The sequence below is a fragment of the Grus americana genome, chromosome Z (genome assembly GCF_028858705.1).
Source record: "Grus americana isolate bGruAme1 chromosome Z, bGruAme1.mat, whole genome shotgun sequence".
NCBI lineage: Eukaryota > Metazoa > Chordata > Aves > Gruiformes > Gruidae > Grus > Grus americana.
The window spans coordinates 73,860,419-73,888,063 of record NC_072891.1 but is presented as its reverse complement, the minus strand read 5'-3'; the positions used below and the strand labels follow the sequence as shown (position 1 = coordinate 73,888,063).

General features: G+C 39.0%; 1 protein-coding gene across 4 annotated transcripts; it reads right to left on the bottom strand.

The window, feature by feature from the left end:
* Positions 1–87: 87 nt before the first annotated feature.
* On the bottom strand, positions 88–17,220 carry C9orf72 (C9orf72-SMCR8 complex subunit). 4 transcript variants are annotated; one of them, XM_054809321.1, is made up of 11 exons: positions 17,154–17,220; positions 15,391–15,876; positions 12,314–12,373; positions 11,311–11,406; positions 10,598–10,662; positions 8,432–8,504; positions 4,943–5,059; positions 3,981–4,216; positions 3,423–3,480; positions 2,715–2,824; positions 88–2,632 (listed from the first exon to the last, which is right to left on the bottom strand). In XM_054809321.1, exons 2-11 carry the CDS (start codon positions 15,832–15,834, stop codon positions 2,446–2,448), a joined length of 1,446 nt encoding a protein of 481 aa, XP_054665296.1. In that variant the 5' UTR covers positions 15,835–15,876; positions 17,154–17,220; the 3' UTR covers positions 88–2,445. The 4 variants fall into 4 exon arrangements, with proteins under 4 accessions (XP_054665296.1, XP_054665297.1, XP_054665298.1 ...); XM_054809322.1 differs by lacking the exon at positions 17,154–17,220 and adding an exon at positions 16,559–17,115; XM_054809323.1 differs by lacking the exons at positions 12,314–12,373; positions 17,154–17,220 and adding an exon at positions 16,559–17,115.
* Positions 17,221–27,645: the final 10,425 nt, after the last annotated feature.

The following is a 27,645-nucleotide window of genomic DNA, read 5'->3' as shown; positions in this document are numbered from 1 at the left end:
GTCTCAGCTTCGCATGAGTAAGCCCTTAACATAAACGGAGGAGCTAAGTACATATGACTTTCATCAATGACAGTCTATGATTCACCATTTCAGCATAATTTTTACTTTAATAAGAAGGAAAAAGGTTTCTTCTTTATTTCAAAGGATAGAAGATAATGATTCTATTAGATACAGAACAGAAATTCTATTAAAAATAATCAGCAATTAAAGTCAAAAATTGTGCATGAATTTTATTGGAATATTTTGTTTCCTAAGCAAGACTTACAACACAGCATGCAGATGCATTTAATAATTTATTTCTGTATACATTCTGCACTTGTGACAGTTGCGGAACAAAAGTAGCAACTAAGAAAATGTCCAGCTTTTACTAATTTCAAAAAGTGACAGCGTCTTCAGTAAACAGAGCTTTACTGTTACTAGTGTCAATGTTAAGTTTCCAACACTTATCAAGCTGAAGTGATTAATTTAGCACATTTAAAACTCTTCAGACTTCAACACAACTTCTGTATTAGAAGTTTCAGCAGTGTTCATCACATTTTTTTCACAACCTTAGACATGAGACTGAAAACTTAGCACAATAAGGCTGGTTTCTAACAGATCAATTGATTAAAAACACAGAAAGAAATAATGATGTTAGGAAGACAAACAGAATCTCAGTACCAAGCAACTTACGTCAGCATAATTCTGACAAGTTCTTTTGATGAAAACTTGAGCTTATTGCAGGAGTCCTACACACATGTACAGCAGAAAAAGAGCTCCACAAAATGCAATTACTTATTCAGTCAGGTAATACTGATGATGCTCATTCACAAAAATGGTGTGCAGCTGGGGTCCATTCCATGTCTTTTAGAAGCTCTAAATATTTAATCGTAAATCTTTGTCTTTCAGAAAATGTAAGGGAATTCTGGACATCTAAATAGAGGACACTATTCCTCTTAAAATCCGAGTATTGAACATTTCAGGAAAAGTCGTGACTAACTTTTGCACCTTGCTGCATGAAAGAGACACTAAATAGCTATCTTGAAAACAGAAACCTGTTCACCAAGGAGTGTTATAAACAATTTAAGCAATACAGCAACAGTGGCTTCTCCAATCACAGCTGCAGTTCTTTCACAATGAATACTGAGTTACGAGGTTACACTAAAACATGACACAAATATATTCCTGTGTTTGTCCAAAAAGAGAAGAAATAAAAAAACCACGCAGTACAGATGTACCATTGATTTTAATGTTACACACACCAACCATGTGTCAAAACTCAAAACAATGGATCTGGATTAACCTGACACCACACTGCTCTATATGCTCCTGAGAAAGAAAGGTTTAGGCATACAAAAAGAAAATGTGTTTTCATTTACAAGCAAAGCAAAGCTGGAGATCTGCTAAGATGAACTAAGATGACTGGCAAGATTATGAACTAGAATTCACTTACTAAAATGTTAATGACATTAGATCATAGCTGTGCTCGTCTCTGAATTAAGGATTACTAGGCATATTAATAGCAATATAAAAAAAATACTGTTTTGTCTTTTAGTTTGGCTATCACTTTGGTGTTCTTTGGGAAGCTCTAATACTTTAATTTGAACCTTATTCTAACTGACAATGGAAAAAACAGCCGCAGTTTACAGACAGAAGGACTGACAACTGCTGCTGAATGACACAAGTTCTCTGTTTTGTGTTTCGAAAGAGCTCGATTAGGCTGGATCACTGAACACTTCACTGCAGGACGGCCCAACAATCTGTGACAAAGTATCCTGGTTGGCACTTACATGCACAAAGCTGCTTAAATAATGACCCAGTTCCCACATGCTGCTATTTAAGCTGCAAATAGACAACAGTTTGCACAGAAGAGTAGCACTTTGTAGTATATTAAAAATCCCAAATGCCTTTAAATGCTTTAAATTAAGAAGCCAGTGTTGTTAAAAAGGAAGATGAGGGGAGACACATTTCAAATTTCTACCACATACATAAGAATAAACAATTTTAAAAATTCTTTGAAACTCTTGGAAGGCCCCTATTCCACAAAAAGGAAGTATGTATTGTTTTCTGTGTAAACACTTAAAATACTGACACAGCAGAACAGGGAAAAACTGACACACACACCTGAAGAAAGTCTCTGGGGAAAGAAAATTAAAAAGGTTCCCTTTATCATACACCAAAACGTTCCAATTTATCTACTAAGCCCATATGGCAAAGGAACTTCTGGTAACATTTATTTTTACTCTTAAAAAAGCATATGGATTCATTAAAATCATGCTTGTCTAACAAACTTGATATTGCCTCTAACAAGACCCCCTCCTGCTTTGGACAGACTGTAGTGTTGCTGTGCTCCTAATGCTCCATCCTCAATCAAGTCGATGATTGTCATAAGTGCAGTGCTCACACTGACACATTTCTTTTCGTGCCATGCAAGACTGCAGTATCACACGTTAGCAGTGGAGAACTTTAAAACGTCATCAGCATATCACGTTCTTGTACGCTAGTGTAGAAGGGCCTCCCAAAGATAAAGGAATGTAGACCTGGTTTAATCTTCTCAGCCAAAGCCATTATTATGTTAAGATCGCCCTCTGCTGTTAAGTCAAGATCTATCTTTAAGCTACGAAGAGACTTAAAAGGTTTTTTTCCCTTTTGCCTGCAAGGAAATAGAAAAGGATGTTGTAAAAAAGAACAGAGGAAGCTTCTCAAAGCCTGCTTTCTATTATCTGTTCACTTACGTGTCATCCTCTATGTATTTTATTAAAGTTAAGGCTTTTCTGTGAAGGACTAGCAGAAACTGTGCAAGGAAGGTACTCCTTAGAGACAAGCCAGGCTTCAGATGAAAGATCTGTTAAAAATTATACCAGAAAATTAAGTAGACATGGAAATTCAAGAAACATTTTAAGAATGTGGAATATAAAGAAACATTGCATACACATGTAACATATCCTTAATTATAGCAAAGGAGGCACATTAACAGCAGATTTGTAGATATACTCAACATTCTTTCCTAGTTTTCTAGCTGCTCAGATGCAATAAATTAAGTTGTTCTACAATTCTGTTTGGATAAAGTATTGTTTTCCTTTTTAAAATGACCTGAAATTAATCCCAGTCAAGTATCTTTTTCTGTACTGTAATTGTAGACACTTGCACAGCAATAGAAAATGTGCATTGTTTTTCATACGTAAGAAGGAGTTTCAGTATTATACTAATACTACAAATAACCCAAGTATTTTTCTCTCTAGTTATGCAGACAAGAATCATAGAATCATAGAATGGTTTGGGTTGGAAGGGACCTTAAAGATCATCTAGTTCCGACCCCCCTGCTGCAGGCAGGGACACCCTCCACTAGCACTAGTATGAAAAAGAACTACCAAGCCAACAAATTATCTGTTCATATTAAACTGAACTTCAGTTCTTGTTCTTTCTGAAAAAGCAACAATTACCTGATCCAGGAAGGCTTTTACTAATGTATCTCGATGCAGGATATCTTGAAAGACATTTCTATTGAAAAGAAAGCAAACAAATGTGAGACAATGCCATGAAGGGACACTAACTGTCCAGCAGTTGTAAACACTAAGGCTATTGCAGTGTACAATCTAGCAGAAATTAAAAGTTAATACAAAATTCTAGTGAATTATAATCCTCCTATTTTTAAAGCCAATATAGAATTTTAAAGCAAGACTTTCAGATGAAATGAACTAAACCCAGGAAAGCCCTGTCAAATATGCTTAGCTCTGTTATACCCCTAATTACAACAGGCAGCAAATTAATGTAACATAGTCAGAAGTATCACTGAAAATGAATTTCAATACTATTTAATGCAACAAAACTAGTGATGAACTGGTAAATTCCTCCAAAATGAATGCAACTACCAGAGCTGAACGAGCTTCTTAAAAGCGAAAAAAACCTTCATGTACTTTGTAAGAAATTTTACTTTGTACTACTTTGCTGTCTTGTCCCAAATGAAGTAACTTTGAGAGATGTGAGAGAGGAGTACGTACAAATCAGGTGTGAAACTCTCGTCTGTGTGGATAATATGATCTTGAGACATTTCTTCATCTGAATTAGCTCTCCAAAATGCTGTCAGCTCAGATCTCATATATCGTCGTTGGTTATAGATATGTTCATGACAAGGGGGCATCTGCTTCACTGTATTGACATCTACATCTATATGTGTAGTAGGATATGGGGCATACATTACTTGACGGAAGGGCAACACAAAGCTTCCTGTTGCATCCTGTTTTAGTGAAAAAAAAAAATTCTTCTAGTTATTTTTTTTTAAAGAAATAAAGCTACATTGGAACAAAACAATATTAAAGCTTTACGCCTAAATTTTAAACCCCATTTGTTTAGACAGTGAGAGAACTGGTGGTTGTAGCCCAGTAAAAAGTCCATCATAATAGATGATTCCCTTAATATAACAGTGAAAACAGGTACTGAGGTAACCTGTCTATTACAGTATTGCATCATCTCATTTGTGAGCCCATTAACATTACAGTATTATATTTATCTGGTAAGTTTAGACTGCTCAATAGAGCAAGAAGCATTATTTTTCTATTCATCAGCACCCATTGCTACAGCTCTTTTAAAATACTTGGGAACCGTAGGACTAATGGATTGTTCTTTTCTGGTTTTGGTACGACACGAAAACTTAATGTCTTCTGGGATTCTACCCCCAAGTAGGCAAAAGTGTATTATTATTGCACCTCAAAGTATAGCAACAATTCTGGACAATACTCAAGAAATAGATGTGTCAGAGGAAAGACTGCCTGGAATTTTAACACACAAATAGTTACAAGGAAAGCTACAGCACCAGAAAGGAATCCAGGGAAGATGACATATTTCTTTGAAAATGAATGTGTGTATGCATGTGCATACATATCACATCATATCATATGCATGCACATACACATACATCAAAGAATGTTCTGCAGAAGAATAGAACTTTCCTAAGCATACTTACTTTGAGTAAGCCTTGAACAAAAAGTCCTGACTCGTATTTGAAAGAAGATTCATTTCTGCAGAGTCTGGAACACTTCCGTTCTGATGGCGTAAGAAACAGACATAATGTTCTCACAATCTGCATTAAAAAGAACAGTTTTGAAGAATATGAAAATGTAAGGGATGGACTGATCAAGTGCAATTTCTGACTAGAATGTATTAGTTATTTCAAATAATGAACAAAAAAGTTCATCATGCTTATTAGAAAAGCCAAAACTTTACCAAGGTCACAGAATAGTGACATGCTATTATTAAGCTGTAAGCCATACTACTGCAACTTCTTGTCAAATGAAGAAAAAATCCAACAATTTTTGGCAAAGTTTGTTTTTTAGCCAACAATGTAGAACAAATCACTTTTGCCTTCTGCTACCTCTTCCTATTACATAAACATGAGTTACTCTGATTACTTTCCTAGCCTTTTAAGCCTCTTATTTTATTCATTCCATGCTGAAATAACAGCTATTGTCTCCAATCAGGCATAGTCAATTTCCTAAATAAGTATCCATGCTTATTTCCTCAGTAATTTCCTCAAACTCTCCATTAAAAGCAACAAAGGTACTTCATTATCCATTTTGAAACTCCTTTGCTGCAACAGCTAGAAGTAATTATCTTCAAATACAAACACGTATTCCATTCTGCTAATCTTTCAGTTTTAACCTGTGGTGTCCTATCTGTGCCTGTAAGGTATTCGAGAAGGCTCTATCCTTGCACACTGTGTTTATGCAGTACATAAAACAGTGACAACCTAGTTTCTGACTAATGCTTTTTGCCACTTCAGCAAGATGCAATAGGTGGGTTTTAACTTTGAGGAAAGCTAAGGTATGCTATAAAGAAAGCAATTACTTCCGAACAGTTGCACCATGACACAAGGAGCACACTGCTAAGAACCTGTGTAGAATTTATGAAATTTACCCTGGACGTACCTTGAGACTCACATTCTTCTAGACTGTTTTTTTCCTATAGTGTCTAGCTTACCAGTAGGTTATTTTACATACTTATAACCATTTAGACCTTAAAGCCGTTTAATTAATTGTTTTATGAACTATAAACTTTAAGCTTTTTATAACCACTTAAGCCTTTAATGTTTCCTCTATCATGCTACATAATCATGTGCAAATCTTCCATCCCTGAAACAATACATAATAACTGTGGTTAGCTGATTTCAGCTAAGAACCAAGAATTTTCTTCTCTCTGGTTCCCCTGTTGCTCATGATTATTTTTGAGTATCAGCATTTACTGTTCATTTGATCAAAGGTGTTTTACCTTCACTGCCAATACACATGAAACAATGCATTTTCCTACAACAATTTTTATAAAGAAATTAACTGCATCATGAACTGCTTATTTCAAAACACAGGTTTACTAAAGGTGCCTTGAATTTTTTAAAAAGACTATTATATTTCACTGCAGCAAGAAGCCCTACATACTATAAAATGCACAATATATAATATGTATAGTCTACAATTAATATATAATATATTCAGCAGGCCCGCTGCTCTTAATTTTTATTTCACATAGAAGCAATACACACAGATACATACATTCATATGTCAAAAAGGCATCAATTTTGAGAATTAAAATTAGTTTTTCCACAAAGGAAGGCTTCAGTCTTACAAAATAAACCAGAGCTCAGTAATTAGTACATCACAATTAAAAACATGATCAGATGGAAAAGCCCAATATACAGAAACATTCCCTATCAGAAAATGAAGTTATCTGAATATACTGCTTCTCTAGAAGTACCACTGTAGGACCTTTGTCATGGTCTCGGGACATGGGACTACTGTTACTGCATGGCTGAGAGGCCCCAGTATAAATTAAAAACTTATAATGCTACATAACTACACAGAACCTTACCCTCACAGCTGTATTGCTATACTCATTAAGTGCAGTGGCGCCTAGTATCTGAAGGCTCTAGCATTGCATACATTTATGAAACCCTTCTTTTCATTCCCAGTTGCAGGGACATTCTGAATCATAGAGGTTTATTAAAGGACTCAGGCGTGAATACAGAGAGGCAATTGATAAAGAGAAATGCATTTTCTCACAAAGAAAACAACTTTTTCTTCATGATTTGTCTCTGAATATCCTAACTGAAAATTAACTTCAGTGCTGCTGTTAGAAGGGATGGAGTAATGCCCTAATTAAATGCAAGTCAAAGGGAAATGTCTCTGAAGAAAATGCTGATACATTGCACTATGCTAAAAAGAAATATACTTTAAGAAATATTTCAATGGACAGTAAACATAAGTGTATCCTATCCAGGAATTGCTTTCAATTTGTCTGAAACTAGCATTTTGCTAAAATCAAAAAGCTATATATAAAAAGAGTACTCAGAGAATTCTGAATAAGAAAAACAGCCTCATTTGATTTTTCCTTCACTTTCTGGGCAAGCTTAAAATAAGCATCAAGAAACTCTCCATTTACACCAAAATATTTGAGCAAAAGCAGTGCAGGTGATAGTTTCATATTGGTTCAAATTAAATATTTCATAATGAACTTACTAGAGAGTTAAAAACAATAACAGAATGGGAAAAAAAGTTTCTACCACAAAAATGTAATTATTTTCTTGTTCTGAAATGACAGCTTCCACGAGTGACCTCTTTTCCTCCCAAATAGACGATAATGATGTATATACTTTTCCTCATTTAAAGGTACAGCTAATGCTGCTTATTGTTTCTAGACCTGAAAGCTCCTAAGGATCATCCCTACAGATGCATTCCAGCAAGTATGACACACTGAGTGTTTTGTTGTTACAGGACTCAGTTTTAGGGGTCTGTACTTTGCCTCCTTCTGGTTCTGGAAAGCTGAGTCAAACGTAATTTAAGATCTACCAGTTCAACTGTACACTTATTTACCAATTAAGTTTTAAACGGACTGAAGATGAAGTCAAGACAAACACAGCTATGAAGAAAAAAAATGCTGGAATTGTTGGAATGGTGTAAGGGGCTAGTAAGCTTGCCTGTTTCAACATGTTTGTGTGACTACAGACTCAACAGCTTTGAGATTCCATGAAAAACAAGCAGTTCATGATGCAGAAGAACATTTATTCCCCAGCATATGAGAAATTACACAGATACTAGTTTCTTAAGAGTACACAGACAAGATCCATTGGCATAGCTGAACTGGGCAAGCCAGTTCAGACCTCTTCAATTTGTACATTTTAGCTAACAAACCTGATTTTAAAAGCTCAGACTCATTTACTACTCATTTATATACAGTATCAATTAAATACATTGGTTTACTTATAGTTGCCAGAATACAACTGATAAGGCAATTTTCAGGCAGAGTTATCAACTGCTAGAGCAATCAGCTAAAGTAAGATAATCAGACAACAGTATTCCTTCCTTCTTTAACCTCAAGTATGTTTATAGATAAACCTTGTTCCAAATAATAGACTAACACTCCTAATAATCAGCATTTAAGTTTGGTTTATTACAAAGTGCATTACCTTATTAACTTTTTCTGCGCTGCTTCCTACAACTACAGAACAACCACAGGTCTGCAGGTGTGAACTAATTGCACTACAAATAAAAAAACCATAGGTTAATACATTTAATCAGACTTTTCAAATAAAACAATTATCATCTTCACAAGAAGAATGAAGTGCTCCTAGTATAAATATAGGCCCACACCTATGGGCCTCACACAGCTGTGTAGGTTATTGCTGAAATCCAAAAGTTGGACAGTATCTACATTTTCATTCTGATGGATAAAGAGACTGTCACTCAGAACATCCTAACACCAGTTACAAAGCAAAGAAAAACTGCCTACTGCTACTATCTAACCATATTACGGAATCTGTATAAAATAATACATCTAAAGTAACAGAAGACATATTAATAATGAAGGATTTGAAAGCATCTTGAAAGAAGAACTATTCCACGGTTGTTCTTATTTTCTGAAACTGTGGATCAGAAGCCAGTTTTGGGAGACTTGGCAGGTGAGCTATTCTATTTTCAGTAACTACATGGGCAAGAGAACGTCACAAGCTTGAGTCCTTCAGAGTACACACAGGCATGCTGGAAGCTTAGTGATCTCGTCCCATGAGTTGCCAGCAGCACAGATCTGAAAGTTTGGAGGCTGCAGTAAAAACACCTGGAGTAACCTTGACAACTCTTAATTTGACCTTAAGCAACTTCTGTTGAGGTTTCTTATCCTCATCCCCCCCTCCCCTGTCCCACACTTTCTCAAATCATCACGTGGTCAACAGCTTCAAAAGTCTATATGCTATTAAAAATTTTTCTCCAATATCTATGCATATACAAAAATACTTTTATGCTATCTTATGAAGGATGCATTCTATGTGATTGACCAGTTCTAATAAACGCCTCTAATTGATAAGGACTATAAAAGCTACACTCAGACTCTGAAATCCTACAGGTGGACTTTATAGTGGACCCGCTCCTATTTATCTTATCAAGTATATTCTAATTGATAAATTTTAGGCCATCTGAATACTTACGAATTCTTCCTTTGGGCCAGAAATAGACATTCAGTTTCATTTAGAAATTACTAAGAAAGCATGACTGCTTATTTTAGAGATTGGTATTATTTATATGGCAGTTTATTTAGTTTAATCAAATTTTTATTCAATGATATGTATAAATTCATGCAACTTGATAAATTTGATTTAAAACTTGAAATCTGAACCTAGATGAGCTGATAGGCTTTGCAGAAGCTAAAAAGCAGACATTTAGACCCTTCCCACAAGTTCCAAGTTATTACTTTCTTTTCAGGACAAAATTTCCAGCGAGAAGAAGTAGCAAGAAGAGGTAACTGACACCCTACAGTCTACTACCTGCCACATAAATCTCCTTCTGGTATGAGAATAGCTCATCTTTGTAGGATCAATGGCTCTAGTTGTTCATAATAATCCATTCCATGATATTCACTTCATTATTTCCCAAATTCTCTATGGAACTAAATACTATATTATTGTGAAGAATTAGTTAATTTAACAAATTAATTTCTGTAATATTGAGACCATATGTGATACTGCATTAATAGATGGCACTAAGCACTACATAAATGAATGCAGTTACACCAGAGAAGTTCTAAAAGGCAATAGAACATCAGTTAAAATCTATAAAATACGCTCTTCCACAGGAAGAGACCAAGTTGCTCTCAAGTGCCTCTACTTCCACATATACATTAAAAACAAGGGCAAATAAGAGAAATACATAATTTAATAATAAGCATTCTATATGCCATACTATTAATGACTGTTATTCATAGTTAATGCAGTAAACACAACCTAGGGTTTTGGTATTTCATAGAAATGTAAGACTTTAACTTCTATCCCCATAAACTTAAAACATAAGCATCAAAAAAAATTATTATTTGGTAGGAATTCTATTATCAAGCAAATGACTCTGTGACAACACACACTACAGACACGCAGCTATTAGCCCAGAGCCATTCTCCTAAAAAGATAGCAACTTCTAGAGCATTTTATAGACAAAAATTTCTAAAAGCCAAATACATGTCATCCTCCCTCCTCCTATAAAGAAAACTAATCTAATACATGTTCACATGCACATACAGATAGATATATATATGCATCCAAAAGTTTAAACCATTTTACTACAGCACAAATCAAAACTGAAATCCATACTTGAGGAGAAAGCCTTCATGGCAACTGTCCCCGATGTCATCATCATTTAGTACTGTGTCACTTATCTGAAATACAAGTAAACAGAAACAAAGGTTAGACAAGGATCTGCAACACCTTACGATTAATTGATTTTTGTTTTTAATGATAGGTGGGAACTGTTTGGGAGCTATTTAAGTTGTAAGACTGCCCAAAAAAGCATAACCTTAAAAAGACCTTCTGACTTCAGCCAAAGCATTCTAAAAATGAGAAAGTCATCCAATTATTAAATGTTCCTCATCAGTCACAAGTCAGATTCCTCCCAGTGTTCGTTTTTTTCACTAAGCTTGTCCAGAATAAACTATGAGATCACCGCTTCTTCCATGAGAACACTAAACCATGCTGAAACAGGTATCAACATTAAAACCATTTACCTCCCCATTCATTTTCTTTTGCATCAAATAGCTTCTCCACTCCACTCTTAAAAACGGCATCCTCCTATGCAGTCAATTTTGCTAAGTGCTGACCATAAAAACTAGTGTTAGTACTGTTATATTTTCTGAACTAAACCAGTTACGTTAAACCATTCCCTACAGCGCTTAGGAGAACTTAATGTGAAACAGCTGAAGTGTGTAAGAATTTATGACAACTGTGAGGTTTTGTCTGCCAAAGGGAGTACCAAATGAGAGTGCCAAAGCCACCTTTCTATTCAGAATGCAAAGAACACAAGGACTTACATCTATTTCTTCCGGAACACTGTGTGATTTCATAGATGAAAGGAGTTCCATTACAGGAATGACTTCTCCTGTGAGCATTGGAATGATGCTCTGGCCCTGCGCAATAAATAAACTGCTTGAAGTAAAAGCACATCGTGCAGTATTAGAAGTTACTACTAACATGAACTTGCAATACTACATGTAAAAGTTCTTTAACTTTCTATTGTTTGGAAGTGTAGTATGAGCGGAAATTGATGCATAGACGTCTTAGGCTTTGCTCATCGATAATTACGAACTGGAAACATATTTTTGCTTCTCAATAAAATGTCTAAAATGTATTTCCAGGGTCCTATGCTAATTTTCACAATCAGTTTGATTGTCCTAGACAAGAAATATTTGGAGTGAGATAATGTGATCATACCATATTACATGCAATTACTGTTAAGCATTTTAGGTCCAAGTCTGATGTATTAACAATGACAGGAAAACAAAAACCAGGCATTATTAGTCATTAACATACAAAATTACTTATCTGGCTTATCTATCACAAGAAACTGAAGCCATAGTTTCATAGTTACAGTTTCAGAAAGCAAATTCTTTTCATAGTCTTATCCATTAGGTCTCCAACCACATTCCAACATGACAGACTCTGTACATTTCTGTAACTCGAAAAGGTAATGACCTAGTGAAAAACCATCCTTGATAGGAAGCGAGCATGAATCTATGGAAGCTACTACCTTTACAGAGCTTCAAGTGCAAGTAAATGACTTTCCTTTTCTGAAAGGTAATATTCTTCATAGATTTCCACTTTACCCATAAAGTGATGAAATACATTTTCCTTCATTTTGTTGACAGCTTCCATCATCCTATCTTCAGTAATTTTGCCTCCTGTGCATGGCAGGTCATCAGCCAGTCCAAAGTATCTTCCTGGATCCCAAAAAGCAGCACCAACTTCCACAGTCACCAGACGTAGTCAAACAGTTTTGTGATGGTGTGGCATACTCATCAACCAGAGGGCCCTTACCTGATCCTCCATTCTCTCCGTGCCTTCCAAGACAATCTTCTGGAAATGTTCTTGCCTCTCCTGAGCAAGAGAAGCAGTTAAATATAAACGCTCTGGCATTTGTTTTTATATGTATGCACATAACAGTCAAATGGTATAGTTTCTTCCCTGTAGAGTCATGCTTCTTTATTCAAATTTTGATGTTCACGTCTTTTTTCTTTTACAGAGTTGACATTAGCAGGAAGTGTTGTCATTTTAAACAGATCAATGCTCCCTGCTCTGCCCCCCACCAAACCTCTCACATGCTTGGGCACGAGTAGCAGGAAAGGGAGGGTGTAATGACAATGACAAAACATTAAGTTTCTTCATTACAGATCAAGAAAATGCCAAATGATCAGATTATGCTGCAGAATTCCACTTTATGTATGGATTTTTATTTTCAAATGGGTAAGGTACAAACTGATGGTTCCTGATGCAGCAAGAGAAAAATGACATCTCCATAATGAGAAAACTTGGGGAGTGTAGGAAAAAACAGAACTTTTTTTTTTTGCCCCTATATCTTGAGATACTGACCAGTCTTCAAAACATTGTTTTACAAACAAGTACATGAGACATGAAACCTCAAAATACATAAAACATGATGTACAAGAGACTGGACAAAGTTCTCACAACAGACTCAGCAGCAGCTGAGTAGCAAACTGCATTCAAAATGCAACTTACAATGGAACCAAGTTATTATTCACAAAGAGAATTCAGCATTGATCACTGGATCAATACAATATGCAAGAAGTGGAAGATGCTGCAAGAATTAATGATATCTTTTCATAAATGCTGATAGTTTATTGCATTTTTATTGGTTACTCACTAGTTTCCTGCGACTGGACTACTCAAAGTTGATCAACTTCAAGTGGGAAAAGAGTTTACATAACTTTTTTTGAGCAGATGAATAGGGAACAAGCTACAGTGACTTGTCCTAAAACAGTAATAAAACTTGTCTAACCATCTAAGAGAGGCATCTGTGAAAAACAGCACTGGAGTGAGGCAGATTCCTTTGAGACACCTCCATCTTTGAGTTCAGTGTCAATGAAGTAAGACATCCTTGACAATGAAGATCCTTTGCTTTACAAGAAGTCAGTCTTCATGAAGATAAGGCTGAACAAATGGTGTAAGCCACTTCTTTTTAAAAACATAAAAGCTCAAAATTATTAGATAAACATCTGGAACATAAAATTTAAGTCGATAAAAGAGGTTTCTCATCCCATATAGACAATTTGTTTGGAGTTGCTTGTCTGTCTTTGCCAGTGTAAATACTGTTCCATGTTTCTTCTAGTCCTTGAGTTCAGGTTTCTTCTCTTCTGAAGTCTAGCTGGAACTGTTGTCTGCCCCTACACAGAAGAGAGCTGATAACCACAGTAGTACTTGTGAGAGCTGATAACCACAACCACTAGAAATTCCAGAAGAGATACACAGTTCGTTTCAGATAGGACTTCAAAATTTTTGTTCTGTTGTAGCCATAGTTGTTGAACTGCCTCAAAACACAAACTACAAAATTTATTTTGTTTTAATTAAATATCATTCTACAATTCATGCCTAAATTTTAATCTACATTTTCAAAACAGTTTTCTCTCTTCTAGATAAGGCTGCAGAACTGCAGATATATGCAGGGAAAAAGACAATAGAAAAGGAAAAAGACGAGACAATAGAAAAGGAAAAAGAAGAAAAGGAAAAAGAAAAGACAATAAATGTCTATTTCAGAATGCATCACTCTCTCAACTAACCCAGTTGGCCTATCTGATTCAAGAACATCTGAAAAGGAACGAAGAACTTCATAACTAATTTCTGAGGAAACTAGCAGAAAACATTTTTTTTTGCAATTCTCAATGCCACCTGAAGGCTGCCTCTACTGTGGAAACATACTGGTATGGATCACTGTCCAAAAAGAGATAAGACGTACTATACTTAAGAATGATGGACAATTCTTATTTGACGACTCATATTAAAAGTCAGTACAGAGGACACTAAATGACAGAGAAGCAATGCAATCAAGAACATGAGATAGCATTCACTTATGTCAAAAACACTAACATCCAGCAGGCTTTAAGAAGACTAGATTAGGAATTAAGTATTTATGTTTCTACTATACTGAAAATGAAGGTTTATGTCCTATCCTTCCTCTGAAAAATAAACCCCAGAAGTGTCAAAAGCCAATGTGATGGAAAACACTGCCAGCCATTTTTCTGGAATCTTAATTAGTTCAGATAAGATCACTCAAAAAGGAAGCCTAAAGTATGTTGACTAGAGGTCTCAAAACAGAAGAGGAACAAAAACTTTATCAAACATGAGGACAAACATGCACCACCATACACATTACACCTGACATGCAATCCACTGCTCCAAGACAACTTGTACTCCATGAAGACAACAGAGAAGTTCATTTTTGTTATTAGCATGTTATTTATTTTAAACAAAAATACATAACAATTTTCACTTAATAAAGAAATCTCCATAATGTACCCCAAGGTAAGAGTTCCAATTCTTCAGAAAAATTTAGTATGTTTTCCTTTTTGAAATTTCCTAGAAGTATTTGGACTAAAGTAGATGTATTTTCATGGTTCTCCCATTAGTTTTACATAATTTAATGCCTGGCAAACTGTTTGTTGATACCTTTTTTTTGAAAAATAAAACTGTAACAACAATGACAACATGAATTGCACCACTTCCCTTTTCTGGGCCTCAACAGTGAAAACAATGATTTGAAACAGTAAATTTACAATTCTATCTAGTTTAAATACACTAATTAACACAGTTAAAAGGAACAATTTATATCAAATTCAGAGATGAAAACCGGTACAGGTTACCTATTTAACCTAGATAGCCTAGTACAGGTTATACAATATTACCAAATTAAAACATGTCACTAAAAACCCCAGCCTTAAATTTGCTGACATATTGATAACTTTTAACATTCAAAATTGCATCAGCTGCCTCTTAAGTTTTTGTGTCTGGATTGCTATTTAACAGGTGTCACAGAATCTTAATTCTTGCTTTTGCTCAAGACAACCTGGACAACTGTTTTTAGTAATGAACAATAAACCTACCTTATGCATCCATATTCTTCCTTTCCTTATAATATGTGTTAACCTATCCACGCAAACTCTGTGAAGCGGCAGGTAGAAGCCAAGTTCACTTTGTGGAAGTATAATTGATAGTCCGTACGTGCTTCTGTCTCCATTCCAGTTTCCATCAAAAATTAATGACACAATGATTACCCTTTTTTCTGCCAAGACAAAGAACTTCACATCTATTGCACCGCTTTCTGCATTACGAAGTATTTCTCCATTCAGGGTGTGGTTAGCAAGAAAAGTTATTTCACCATCACTGAGAAGTACCTGTTCTGTCTTTGGGGCCCAGATGTGCCGCACTCGAGGCCCAAGAATATTGTCCCAGTAAGCAAAAGTGGCAGCTAATAAAGGCGACTCGCCATTCAAAGAGATCTCCGTTTTAGCAACTGCAGGAGACGGTGGTGGACAAAGAGTGGACATGCCTGCTTCCTCTCTCGTGTAAAACTGAAATGCTTACATTACCTAAAAAAAAGTTTTCATAGAAAAATAAACAAAATTAGAGCAGCATTCATTATTATCTCATCTTCTTTTGCTTCCAAATAAGACTTCAAGAGACAAAGTAACTTCTACACCTGAGATTTCATCGCAGACTTCATTCAAGAAGGAAGTGTATATGCATACCTTCCACATAATGAAGTGGTATGCTTTACAAATGTTAGTCAGTCACACTACAAATACCCTTTACTCACCATACAAGTATGATGAGCCTGCACAATACTCAGCTTGTGTAAGAAAACTGACATACGATAAATATATTCTTTACATCATAATGTTGCAATAAAAGACAAGTGCTCAACACTTTATAGAACGTATTGATGGAAAATTCTTCATATTGCACAGATGCAAATCCTTTACCACTTTCCCTAGCAGTTTCCAACATCTGTATCACTTCCCCATTTTGATGGGGCTGCAGAAGACAAGAAGTTTCATCTTCCCTAAAAGTCACGCTGGAGTCACAAGAACACATTAAATAAAAAAATTTTACAAACACACTCAACCCAGGATAGAAAACTATAAAAGCTAAAATGCATTTATCTTGATGAAACCTCAGATGACCAGAACTCAGCTTTCCTTTCCTCTCTGCCTGCGGCACTCCACACGACAGCAGTGGGGAACTACCGTACACAGGAGCCGTAACACCCACCTCACCGACACAGCTGTAACTCGCCAGACTTCTGGCACCAGTTCGTTCCATGTATCTCAACTCTTTTTTCGTTGTCGGTGTCCCTAATACGATAGTCCGGGAGGAGGGCAAACCACCTTTCTCTACAGCTACTTCTGGGAACTGACGGAGCAACCCGGGGCCGTCCCCTGCCAGCCGGTGACCAACCCGGACGGCAGCAGGGAGGCCGAGGCCATCTGAGGCTCTGAATGTGACTTCACGGTTTTCGGCTAAGACGAAAGACGGCGTCAGTCACCCCTGCCTCCGTACGCTCATGAGCTGACGAAACACTTCCTCTCAGCACAGCCCTTCCAGCAAAGCCAGCTGCCCCCAACAAGGCAGCTGGGGCACATAACGACCGTCCGGAGGCTGAACCACCACGCTCCCAGCCTGGATCAGGCCCTTTTCGCACCCTCCCGGTCTGGTCTGAAGTTCGGAAAGGACCTATAGTCCCGGGGAGGCGGCTGGGAGGCGAGCTGCCAGGAGGGCCAGCTCCCCCCCTCCGCTACAGGAGAGGACGATGACAGCCCCCGGGACGAAAAGCGCAACCTCCCCCGCCGCCCCATACCCGCCTCACCTGCGCACCGGCCGCCACCGCCCCGCGCATGCGTCGAACCCTTCCCCGCCTGCCCACACCGCGGCGGGCCTCAGCGGCGGTCTTGCGCAGGCGCGGCACCGCCCCTCACCGGCAGCGGGCGGTGCCAGCGGGCGGGGAGCCGAGCGGCCCAAGTGCCTGCCGGGCTCGCGTTACCTCATGGCTGTGGGGCGGTGACGGGAAAATGGCGGCTTGCGCAGGAGCTCCTCAGTGCTGTGGTAGCTGACTCCGCTGCGGCGCCGGGAAGGGCGGTGCTGGTGCGCGTTGGGAAGAGTAGTGCACGTAAGCCGGGTCACTCTCTGGAGCGAACAAGCCCGAAGCAGCTCCATGGTTGGCCTGAAAACCAGGTGCTGCTGTGAAGGAGGCCAGGGGAAGCCCCACAATCTGCGTTGTGCCAGGTCCATCGTTTTATGGAGGGGCTTTTAAGCTTAAAATAGGAAGTTAATAATGACAGAAGTAGGTTAGCATCCAAATATACTGTATGCAAAACGGTAAAGCTTGAGCCTCGTTTAGTTTTACGGGTATACGGTAAGTGCCTTTACATCCTGTTATTTCTGCAATCCAGTCTGGATGAAAATCACCACAGTCACTTGTATTTAAGAGGCATTTATTTATTTCAAGCCTAAAAAGGAAAAAGACCCCTCTGATGCAAGGGCACAGCTCTCGTGCTGCAGGCTCCCTTGCCTCTGCTGTACCCTGAGGAGACAGCAGTCTTTAACAGGGCGCAACGGACCTGAGGTGTGAATTTTTTTTTTTTTTTTTTTTAGTCATACTCTCCCAATTTAACCACAAAAATCACCCTCCTCAAAATGCCATTAGTGTTGGGCAATTGGATAGCTCCCATGGAAAAATGTAGTCTTCAGCCCGCTGAAATGTACCTTTTAGGTTACTTCTATTAATGATTTTTAAAACAAACACGGAACATAAAATCACTTATGACTGTGTATTGGATTGTAGTTTTAGCTTCTGAGAAACAGAGCTCCAGTAGAGGTAAATGACCGCACAAAATACATGTAACAATTATACAGGAGCTTGGAGAAACAGTGGAATTAAACTCTAGTTTTAAAAGTTGCTAATATTTAATTTGCTGAATTTGAAGATGGCATCAAATTCAGTGGAGTTTTACTACTTACCTAAATATAAATCTATGCAGTTTATAAAAAAAAACCCCAGTTTTTGTTCATTTAGTTTATATTTGAACAGTGAAGATGAATGTAAACTCGTTCTCATGTAGTTGTAGACACTAAGCTCTATGGTAAGAAAAGTGCATTGATACTAGATAAGTAATGGTGTAGGAAAAGTGGGCTTCAGGGATGGGGAAGTAGGGTTTATCTTTTTGTCACTGAATTGTCATGTAGCCTTGCATAAGACGCTTGGTATTGCTGCATCAGTTTTCCCATTAGAAGCTGCTCTGAGAATTTTACGTTTAAAAGCAAATCACCATGTTATATGCAAAGAAATACTAGCTTGAATTACAAATCCTTTCTTTTTTTCTTGAAGTAATAGATGAGTCTCTGTAATTGCCACAGTGGTACTACTGGCAGAGTGAAATTTCTGCCAACTGTAGCAATACTGATTGTTGTATTTATTTTTTTTTTCCTTCAGTTTTTCATACTTTCTTCAGGCAGAGGAGAGAGTAACAATCCCATTGCATATGATTTGAAGAGACTGACAATATTTCTGCAGGTGCCTTTTGTGGACACATCAGAAGTGGTGACAGGCTGAAGTGTAAGCAGATCTTTTTTTCCCCTGACAGAGAATATATCTGGCTATGAAGCCTAATGCTGCACATCTGCAAAGAAATTAATTATAGAGTGTGAAAGAGAGAAGACGAAAATGCGCTCAGGCTCTGAGCTCAAGCAAAAACACATTTCTATTTTATTTATTTATGTTTTTAGTATGGCATCCTGAATCATCATTGTGACTGATGTCATGCTTTAAAGTAAGGGAGCACATAGGCAAAAAGGGAAAGGAATGAAACAAAATACAGTGGAATGCAGCTATTCACCCTGATTGAGAAAGGCCATGGAAACACAAGGTGTTACCTAGCTACTGTGCTGCACTGAAGCCATGCATGTACTCAGGCCAATGCAAGTTTGCATCACTGCAAAAAACTGATTTTGAAGAAAGCTAATTTCATAGTAATTAATGTTTTCCAGCCAGATCAGACTGCAGCAAAATTAAATCACAAGGTAAATGAGAGCAAATCAGAAAGGTTGGTTGAGGTTGCAAGAAGCAGGAACGCTTGGTGGTGGTGCAGAAATCAGTACTGATATTACACTTTATGCACATGTAAGCAATGTAAAGCCAGATTTAGCTCTAGAAGAAACAAAGCATGCACTCCCCTATCCCCAGGGATTCATTCCTATAACAGGGGAATGGTGGGACTTTCCACAGTATCTCTCGTTTAAGGTTGTAGTTTCACATCTGTGTTAAAACCAGTGAAGTATGCTTGCACTATCACTGTCCTGTTTATGGAGCCTCTTGTTACTAGTTTTAACTTGTTCTTAGAAACACTGGCTTTAGCAAGTGCTAGAGCCCAAGCAAATTTGAGCTTGACCTGTGAATATAAATTTAATTTCACACAACTTCTAGTATTGATTCTGGCTGCCCTTGTATGTAAGTGGTGCTATCCCAGGCTGCTGTTATTATGGTGTTAATACTTTACAGATCCCTAAATGCACTGACATGCCAGTGTAGGTACCCATTAATTACTGTGACAGAAAGCAGACTGCAATTCTAGAGCCACTGAATGGAAGTTAACAATTTTCAAATGGAAGTTAAGGATCCAGAATTTTGGAACGCTGAGGTATTTTATCATAAGAGGACTTCCAGGACTTTTTTTCTCATGATCCTTTAAAGGATTATTTGAGGGTGGTTTGATCTCTTAAAGAAAAGTATTATATCTCTTCCAGCCCATGTGACAACAGTAAAATTACAACAAAAGATCTGTGTAAATGGATGATGGGAGGCAGAATATACATGGCTAAAGAGCTTTCAGACAATAGTTGCTCTGGAGCTCAGGGAACACCAGGCTTCCTCTGGACAGATGCCCCTAAATTTTACACAACAGCAGTTCAGCTTTGTACAGGTTGGATGGACTGTGGATTTAGGCAATAAAGATAATTAATGCTTGGCTGTTGAAATCACACTGTCAGTTCCTCTTAAGCTTCCACAAATTAAAAAAAAATGGAAAACCGAATTTAGTATCTTTAAAGATGCCTAGCATTGCTTAAAAATGTTTACAATAAAAAAAAATCCAAAGGTGATACTGTTTTATTTATGATCAAGCAGTAGTCATGTGAGTTCCAAGTTTTTTGTTGATTCCAGAGTTTTCCAAACACAGGAAGACAGAATCTATTAGAATAAGCACCAGCATAGTTTTGACTTGGCAAAATGGTGGGAATGTGGAGTTCACACCATACTGTGCAGCATTAATTAGAAATAATTAAACTACAAAACTCAAGAAAAGGAGAATCTACCACTGAGGTATACCCAGCTCTGTTATTTTATTCTAACCGCACTGAAGGAGGACACTGTTTCATTAGGACAATACATGATGTTGAAGCAAACATACAATAATCCATGTAAGGTTTAGCTGGAATGTGGAGATAGACATGTCACTTTCAAGAAATAACAGATAATGTCCTGTGATTTGTGTATATCTTAGATGTGCTTTGTAAAACCAAGTTTCTCATAGCAGTAGGAGCTTAGCTAAGGCTAGTTTCCTTTATCCAGGTTACTATGCTAGATGTATTTGTCTGATGTCTTTCTAAGACCCAAAGGCATTGTTCAGGTACAGTTAAGTCAAATCTAAATTCACACAGCTGTTGAAAACATCTGGTCTGGTCTCCTTTCTTCCCAACCCCAAGTGAGTGTTACCACTTTCCTTCTTCTGCTTGTATTAATGTTTGTGTGATGCAACAACATAGCTGTACAACAGATCAGGCTCATCTGTCTGAAAAACAGTTTCTTTTTTGTTTGGCAGACAAATCTAACTTTGGGAATAATATTGTACAGAAGCAAGCATATATCATCATGCCATATTAAGCTTTATAACAATAAACCAAAACTGGTCATAACCCAAGACCATATTTTAAAATAGGAGATGTATATGTTGTGAAATTTTCAAGTCTGAAAGATACTGGATAAACAACTTCACCAGAAAGCTTTCTTTGGTACATGTTACAAATGAAAAGACAGGAGAAACTATAGCATCACTTCTTGTTAGGACCATTACATAAACCACTTCTTCCTCAGTTTCAGTTCTTCTGTTAAGTTTTACTTCTCTTGTTGGGAAAGACTCTGAGATGTATTGATGAAAATCTGTGGTAACATGCTGTTTTTAAAAGCTGTAGATAGCCCTTGCAATTTGCCATGGCCATGTGTGCTGCTGGCAATCAAGACATAAAGGAGTTTCAAGCAGAGGAAATCTTGTCCTTTCCATGAAGACTTAGGAAAATGACCCAGTACTACTCTGTTAGGACAGGCAGGTTTGGGATGTGTTTTAAAATCTTCTGTATGAGTGCATTAGCCTTTATGTACTAATGGGCGGCAGCGTGTAAAGTCCTCTCATGGACCTTCCAGCTGCCATGAAAGGCACTCGTGGACTGTGGTTACCAAAACAGACCAGGTACCTGCCATCACTGAGCAGACTGTGCTCAGGAATTGCTTTCCGTGCATGGTCAGGCATGGCCGAACAGGATTGGTCAGGAACTGTGATGTCTGATGAATGCTTTTGTACCCTACTGTTTGTTCACATACTGGTACTTTTATTCATTGGAGAAGGGACATTGGGAAAGCCATCAAAAACAATTTTTAATGCTTTTGCTTTTTTTTTTAAGTCCAAAGATTTTCATACTAAAACAAAAAATGGAGACTTTAGTTGGTTCAGGTTTTGAATCCAAAACATCACATATTTTGCAGTACATTGCCCAGCTATTTTCATGGATACGCAGCATTTTCATGAGCCCTGACACAAAAACTTTTGAGAAATGTTCTTCTGTACTTGAACGTCTTTCTTCTTCCACTTTTAACAGAATATTAAAGTACAGTCTTTTTAAAACATTGATATTCTACTTCATTATTTCCAGTGCCATTTCATCTTAAAAAAAGGTCACTGATTTCAAAGGCATCTGCCTTATTGCTGTCAGAAGTGTTACTATAGAATGCTAGATGTAGGGACCGCTTATCATTTCTGAAGGACCGTAGTGGGTTGACCCTGTCTGGAGGCCAGGTGCCCCCTAAAGCTGCTCTGTCACTGCCCTCCTCAGCTGGGCAGGGGAGAGAAAATGTAACAAAAGGCTCCTGGGTCGAGATAAGGGCAGGAAGAGATCACTCACCAGTTACTGTCACGGGAAAAACAGACTCGACTCAGAAAAAATAATCTAATTTATTACCAAACAAATCAGAGTAGGGTAATGAGAAATAAAATCAAACCTTAAAAGACCTCCCTCCACCCCTCCCTGCTTCCCAGGCCCAACTTCACTCCCCATTTCTCTCCCTCCTCCCCCTCAGTGGCACAGGGGGACGGGGAATGGGGGTTGTGGTCAGTTCCTCACACGCTGTCTCTGCCGCTTCTTCATCCTCAGGGGGAGGACTCCTCACACTCTGCCCCTGCTCCAGCCTGGGGGCCCTCCCACGGGAGACAGTCCTCCACCAACTGCTCCAACGTGAGTCCTTTCCACGGGCTGCAGTTCTTCACCAGCTGCTCCAGCGTGGGTCCCTCCCATGGGGTGCAGACCTTCAGGAACAGCCTGCTCCAGCGTGGGTCCCCCATGGGGTCACAAGTCCTGCCAGCAAACCTGCCCTGGCGTGGGCTCCTCTCTCCATGGGGCCACAGGTCCTGCCAGGAACTTGCTCCAGCATGGGCTTCCCACGGGGTCACAGCCTTCTTCAGGTGCCTCCACCTGCTCTGGCGTGGGGTCCTCCACGGGCTGCAGGTGGAATCTCTACACCCCCTCATCCTTCCTCCATGGGCTGCAGGGGGACAGCCTGCCTCACCATGGTCTTCTGCAGGGGCTGCAGGGGAATCTCTGCTCTGGTGCCTGGAGCTCCTCCTCCCCCTCCTTCTGCACTGACCTTGGTGTCTGCAGGGTTGTTCCTCTCACATCTTCTCATTCCTCTTTGCTGCTGCTGTGCAGGTCTTTTTTTCCCCCCTTCTTAAATACGTTATCCCAGAGGTACTACCAGTGTTGCTGATGGGCTTGGCTTTGGCCAGCCGTTAGTCCGCCTTGGAGCCAGCTGGCATTGGCTCTATCAGACACAGGGGAAGCTTCTAGCAGCTTCTTGCTGAAGCCACCCCTGTAGCCCCCCCGCTACTAAACCCTTGCCATGTAAGCATGTAACTTCTTATAAAATTACCATCTTATTCTCTCAAGATACATTAATATACACTCATAAGTAGCATGGCAACATCCAGTTTCTACTTTAGCTTTGAAATAGGTCAGAGACTTGCTGCAGAGTCATCAGAAGCTGGTTGGGAGGTGGGTAAGAAGCCCAATATGAGTAAAAAGTTTTCTCATGTTGTATCTGAGGTCAATGCTCATAGGTTTGGTGCAAGCTTTTCCAGGAAAAAAGGTAAGGACTTTGAAGTCAAGGTTTGTGTTGAGGCAAAGCAGCAGGGTTATTCTGATATCATGGCTGTTTTGGTCCAGCCTTACAAGGTCTATTTTGTGTTGCCAAAGGACATTGCTTCATAAGCAGAAGCAGTTTCCATAAGACTTCATGTAAACTAAAGATCACTGGGGGCAAGCAGGTTTCCTGAGGAGTCATCCAAGGTCAGACTCAAACTTGAAAGGACCCAGTAGGTTCCTCCTAGTGGTGTCCTAGTTGAGACCCAGTGCTAAAATTTGCTCAGAGGTCGGTCAAGGTTGCGACTGCCACCAAAAGCAGACATCGTAAACCTTCCTGCTGAATTCTCTGTGAATGCAATTTTCTGTAGTCAGTCAGTTTGATTGAATCACTGTTACCCATCTGCTTTTTAATGTTTTTCCAATAAGAAACCACTCACTTTTCAATTGTTACCTTGGCTACATCTGTATCTTCTTAGTACCACAGCATGTTAAAGCAGTATACAAAGCTGGTGTGATAACTTTTGGTAGCGAGATATGTGCTTCACACAAGACGACTGTGCTCATGAAATAATGAACCCTAGGGTGCAGCTTCACTCGTAAGATAGCAAATAAGGCTGCCGGTAAGAGGCAGGATCAGCTGTATCACAACTGCTCTTGACAGATTTTTTTACCAACCTGATCAGCCATGAAAATGTGGCTTAGGTTCTTTGTTCGTCATTACAAAGAAGCATTGCAATGAAGAGCTACACAGGGTTTGGAGGGCTTGTGAGCATGGTAGAAGGCAGATGTCTACATGTAAGTTGTGAATACCTACTAACACAGGTCTCATCCTTACAAGAATAATTTTGATATTTCAGGTATGTCACAATGCTCTTTTAAGCATAGGTTACTGGACTTGTTTTGTAATGATCCGCTGCTCTAGAACTATAGAAATGTTGAAATCCCTATTGTCAAATCAGGATCTAAGTGTTCCATCGTGTTTAGTGACATGAAATTAATTAGGAATCAATGAACTATGCATTCAGCATCAGTGTCAGCAATATAATAGATAAACTGATACTAAATGCTTGCAAAATGCTAAGAGCCACTTAGAAATTTTTATACGCCCGTCTCTAATCCCCAAAAGTGATAATGTCATCCATGTACGCTGTGTCCCCCCGCCAAGTTAAATGTATGATTGGGTATGTAGGTCACAAGCTCATGTCCTCTCTCCTGAGTACTGCTGTGTGTGACAGGGAGCTCCAGCTGTACCTGTACCTGTGCCACCCCTGCAATGCAGACCCTCATGCCACTGAGGAAGCCCCTGGCAAGGTCCCGTAGGCACATGCAACAGGGCTTCCCTCCTCTGTGTCCTCCACAGTGATGGGTGCAGGCACCCAGCGGTGCCCTGCAGCAAAGCTGGGCTGCTCTGTCTGCCGCAGCAGCTCTCAGTCAGTGCCGGGGCTGCCCTGGCTCTGCTGCACTCTGCTATCTTCCCCACTGCTGCAAATGTTTCTGCTGCTTTTATACTGCTTTTCAGGCTGACTCCTTTTTTTCCCAAACTCTCTTAATTGCCTGATTACTGTTTAATCCATGTGATCTTAATCTTTAGCATTATCAGTGTTGGACAACCACCCCCTGAGACAGTTTTGGGTGTCCCATTCACATTCACTGTTACACTGATGTCCCTATCTGATCTGCTCTTGTTATCTGGCTGTTTGAACAAGAAGAGGGGGTTTGCAGGCATCCAACAATCACTGTCATACTGTAGCTATCAGAAATCTGAGCAGGGAATTAACTATAGACAGATGGTTGTGGCTGAAAGGAAAGGATGAGCAGCTGTAGGAGCCAAATTCTGTCCTGTCTGCTTGTATGTTTGTAACTTGCCATACATTTAAATGTAAGTGCACAAGGCAGCATAAGAGTAAAAAACAAAGCATGGAACCTTAGAACCAGGACAGGCATACGCTTCGGATAAAAGACACTGTCACTTTGACTTTCAGGTGGAAAACACTTCCACACATACTTACAGTGCTGATCACTCCTCCCTTCTAGGTGTGTGACATAGCATTCTGTATTCAACATCCAACAACTAATTTGGGATAGCTTTACTGTTACCCATACTGCATGGCCAGGTCAGGTTGTCTTTCTCTGTCACTGATTTAAGAGCTCCTAATTCTGGAGGAAAACAAACTGTAGCCAGAACTTCCTGTTCAAAAGGGTTAGGGGGCAATTCTCACGAGCTAGATAATCTCTTCTTAGTGCTCTGATAGTGTTTTGAACATGCAGTCTTTTGGTTAAAATACTTGAAGAGAGTCTAAGTGACACTAGTGTGTTCTGTGCCTGAAATGGCACCAGCTGAAGGGTCATCACAAGTTTATGCAGCTATGAATGTTGAGCTAGTCTAACAAGCTGTTTAATTGGCTTCATTGTCTCATTGCCAGGTCATTTTAATCTCCACATTACAATTCTTTTGCCATTTTTAAGGCATTTACAGGTGTTGAAGAATCTGATTTTTTCTTCCAACAAAAATACTGTGTTACTCAAAGTTCATGTGTTGTTAGAGCAGCATGCTTATGTCTCTGCTGCTTTTCTATCCACATGTGACAGAAGACACCTCAGTTCGATTTTATGCAGAGCATTCTTATGAACTCTTAGGTGTGTAAACTTCTTTGTTCCTCCTCTTGGGCTAAACAAAATTACTACAGCTATTTTCCTACAGCTCCAAGGCCAAAGAAATAAATTCCACCACACTTAGCTAGACTAGAAGTGCATGTCCAAGCCTTCCCAGAGCCTCAAGACACATAGCACCTACCTCAAAGCAGAGGACCTGGGAGTAATTTGTGAGCAGAACATAGCAGTAGTTCTTCCTTGTGGGTTAGCTGGATATTCAGCTAGACAGCAAGGCAGTGAAGAACTGGCACCTTTGGCATTCCCTGCTAGCTTCCTTGCTCTCGTAGGGAGACCCTTCGATTATCCAGCAACTCTGTCCTCCTGTCACCTTGCTGCCATCACTGGCTGTAGCTCCAGCACAAACATTACATCTGAACTGCCCAGAGCTGTCTGTATGTGACTCAGGAGCCAGTCCTATGGACAATTGGATTGGGCAGTGAAGAAAAATGATGGTTTCTTAGGATTACAGGAGTTACTAAGTCTCACATCCTTTCCATATGGGAAAGTACTTAAAATCCGGATACAGCTCAGCACTTGAAGGAGCCACATGTGAGTGTGTCTTTCAGTATGGGTAGGTGCAAGCCACGTATGTGACCACATGATGAAGTGGCTGCTGGCTGCATAGATTTTAGGACTGTTGAAGGTGACTAGGTTTCTTCAAGTAAACACACAGCTGGCTAGCAGTCATGTCAAATGCATTTAGCAAGCTATGTGTAAATAATTCTCATCAGTATATGATGTCAGTTTAGAAATACAAATAGGATTTCATGATACTTAAAATGATTACAGGTACACGTTCATTAAGCCAAACACACGAAAACCTTGAGTATCAGTGAGGTCTGCAGGAATAAATCTGTGTTGAAGATGTTCTTCTTATTTTTCTGTGTCTTTTTGCTTTCTCTGCATTTAGTTTTACTTGCACTGGGATCAGTGGTAAAAGTTGCCTTTAGATTTCCAGGAGAGGAGAACCTAGCCTTGAGGCAGTGCAGGATGTTATTTACTGCAGCTGTCAATGACAGCTTTATCTTAGAACAACAGTGTGGGTACAATTCAACACTGCCTCATAACATATATGATTATTTTCACTGGAGAAAAGATTTGGTAGCTTTCTGCACCTCCTTCATTTGATCCTGCGCTGAAGTGTTGCATACAAAGCTTGGTAACAGACACACACTTAACGTCTGTGGCATTCTGTCTTGACTTCAATATTTATTTTCTCCATCCTTATCTTTCAGGCTTGATTATCT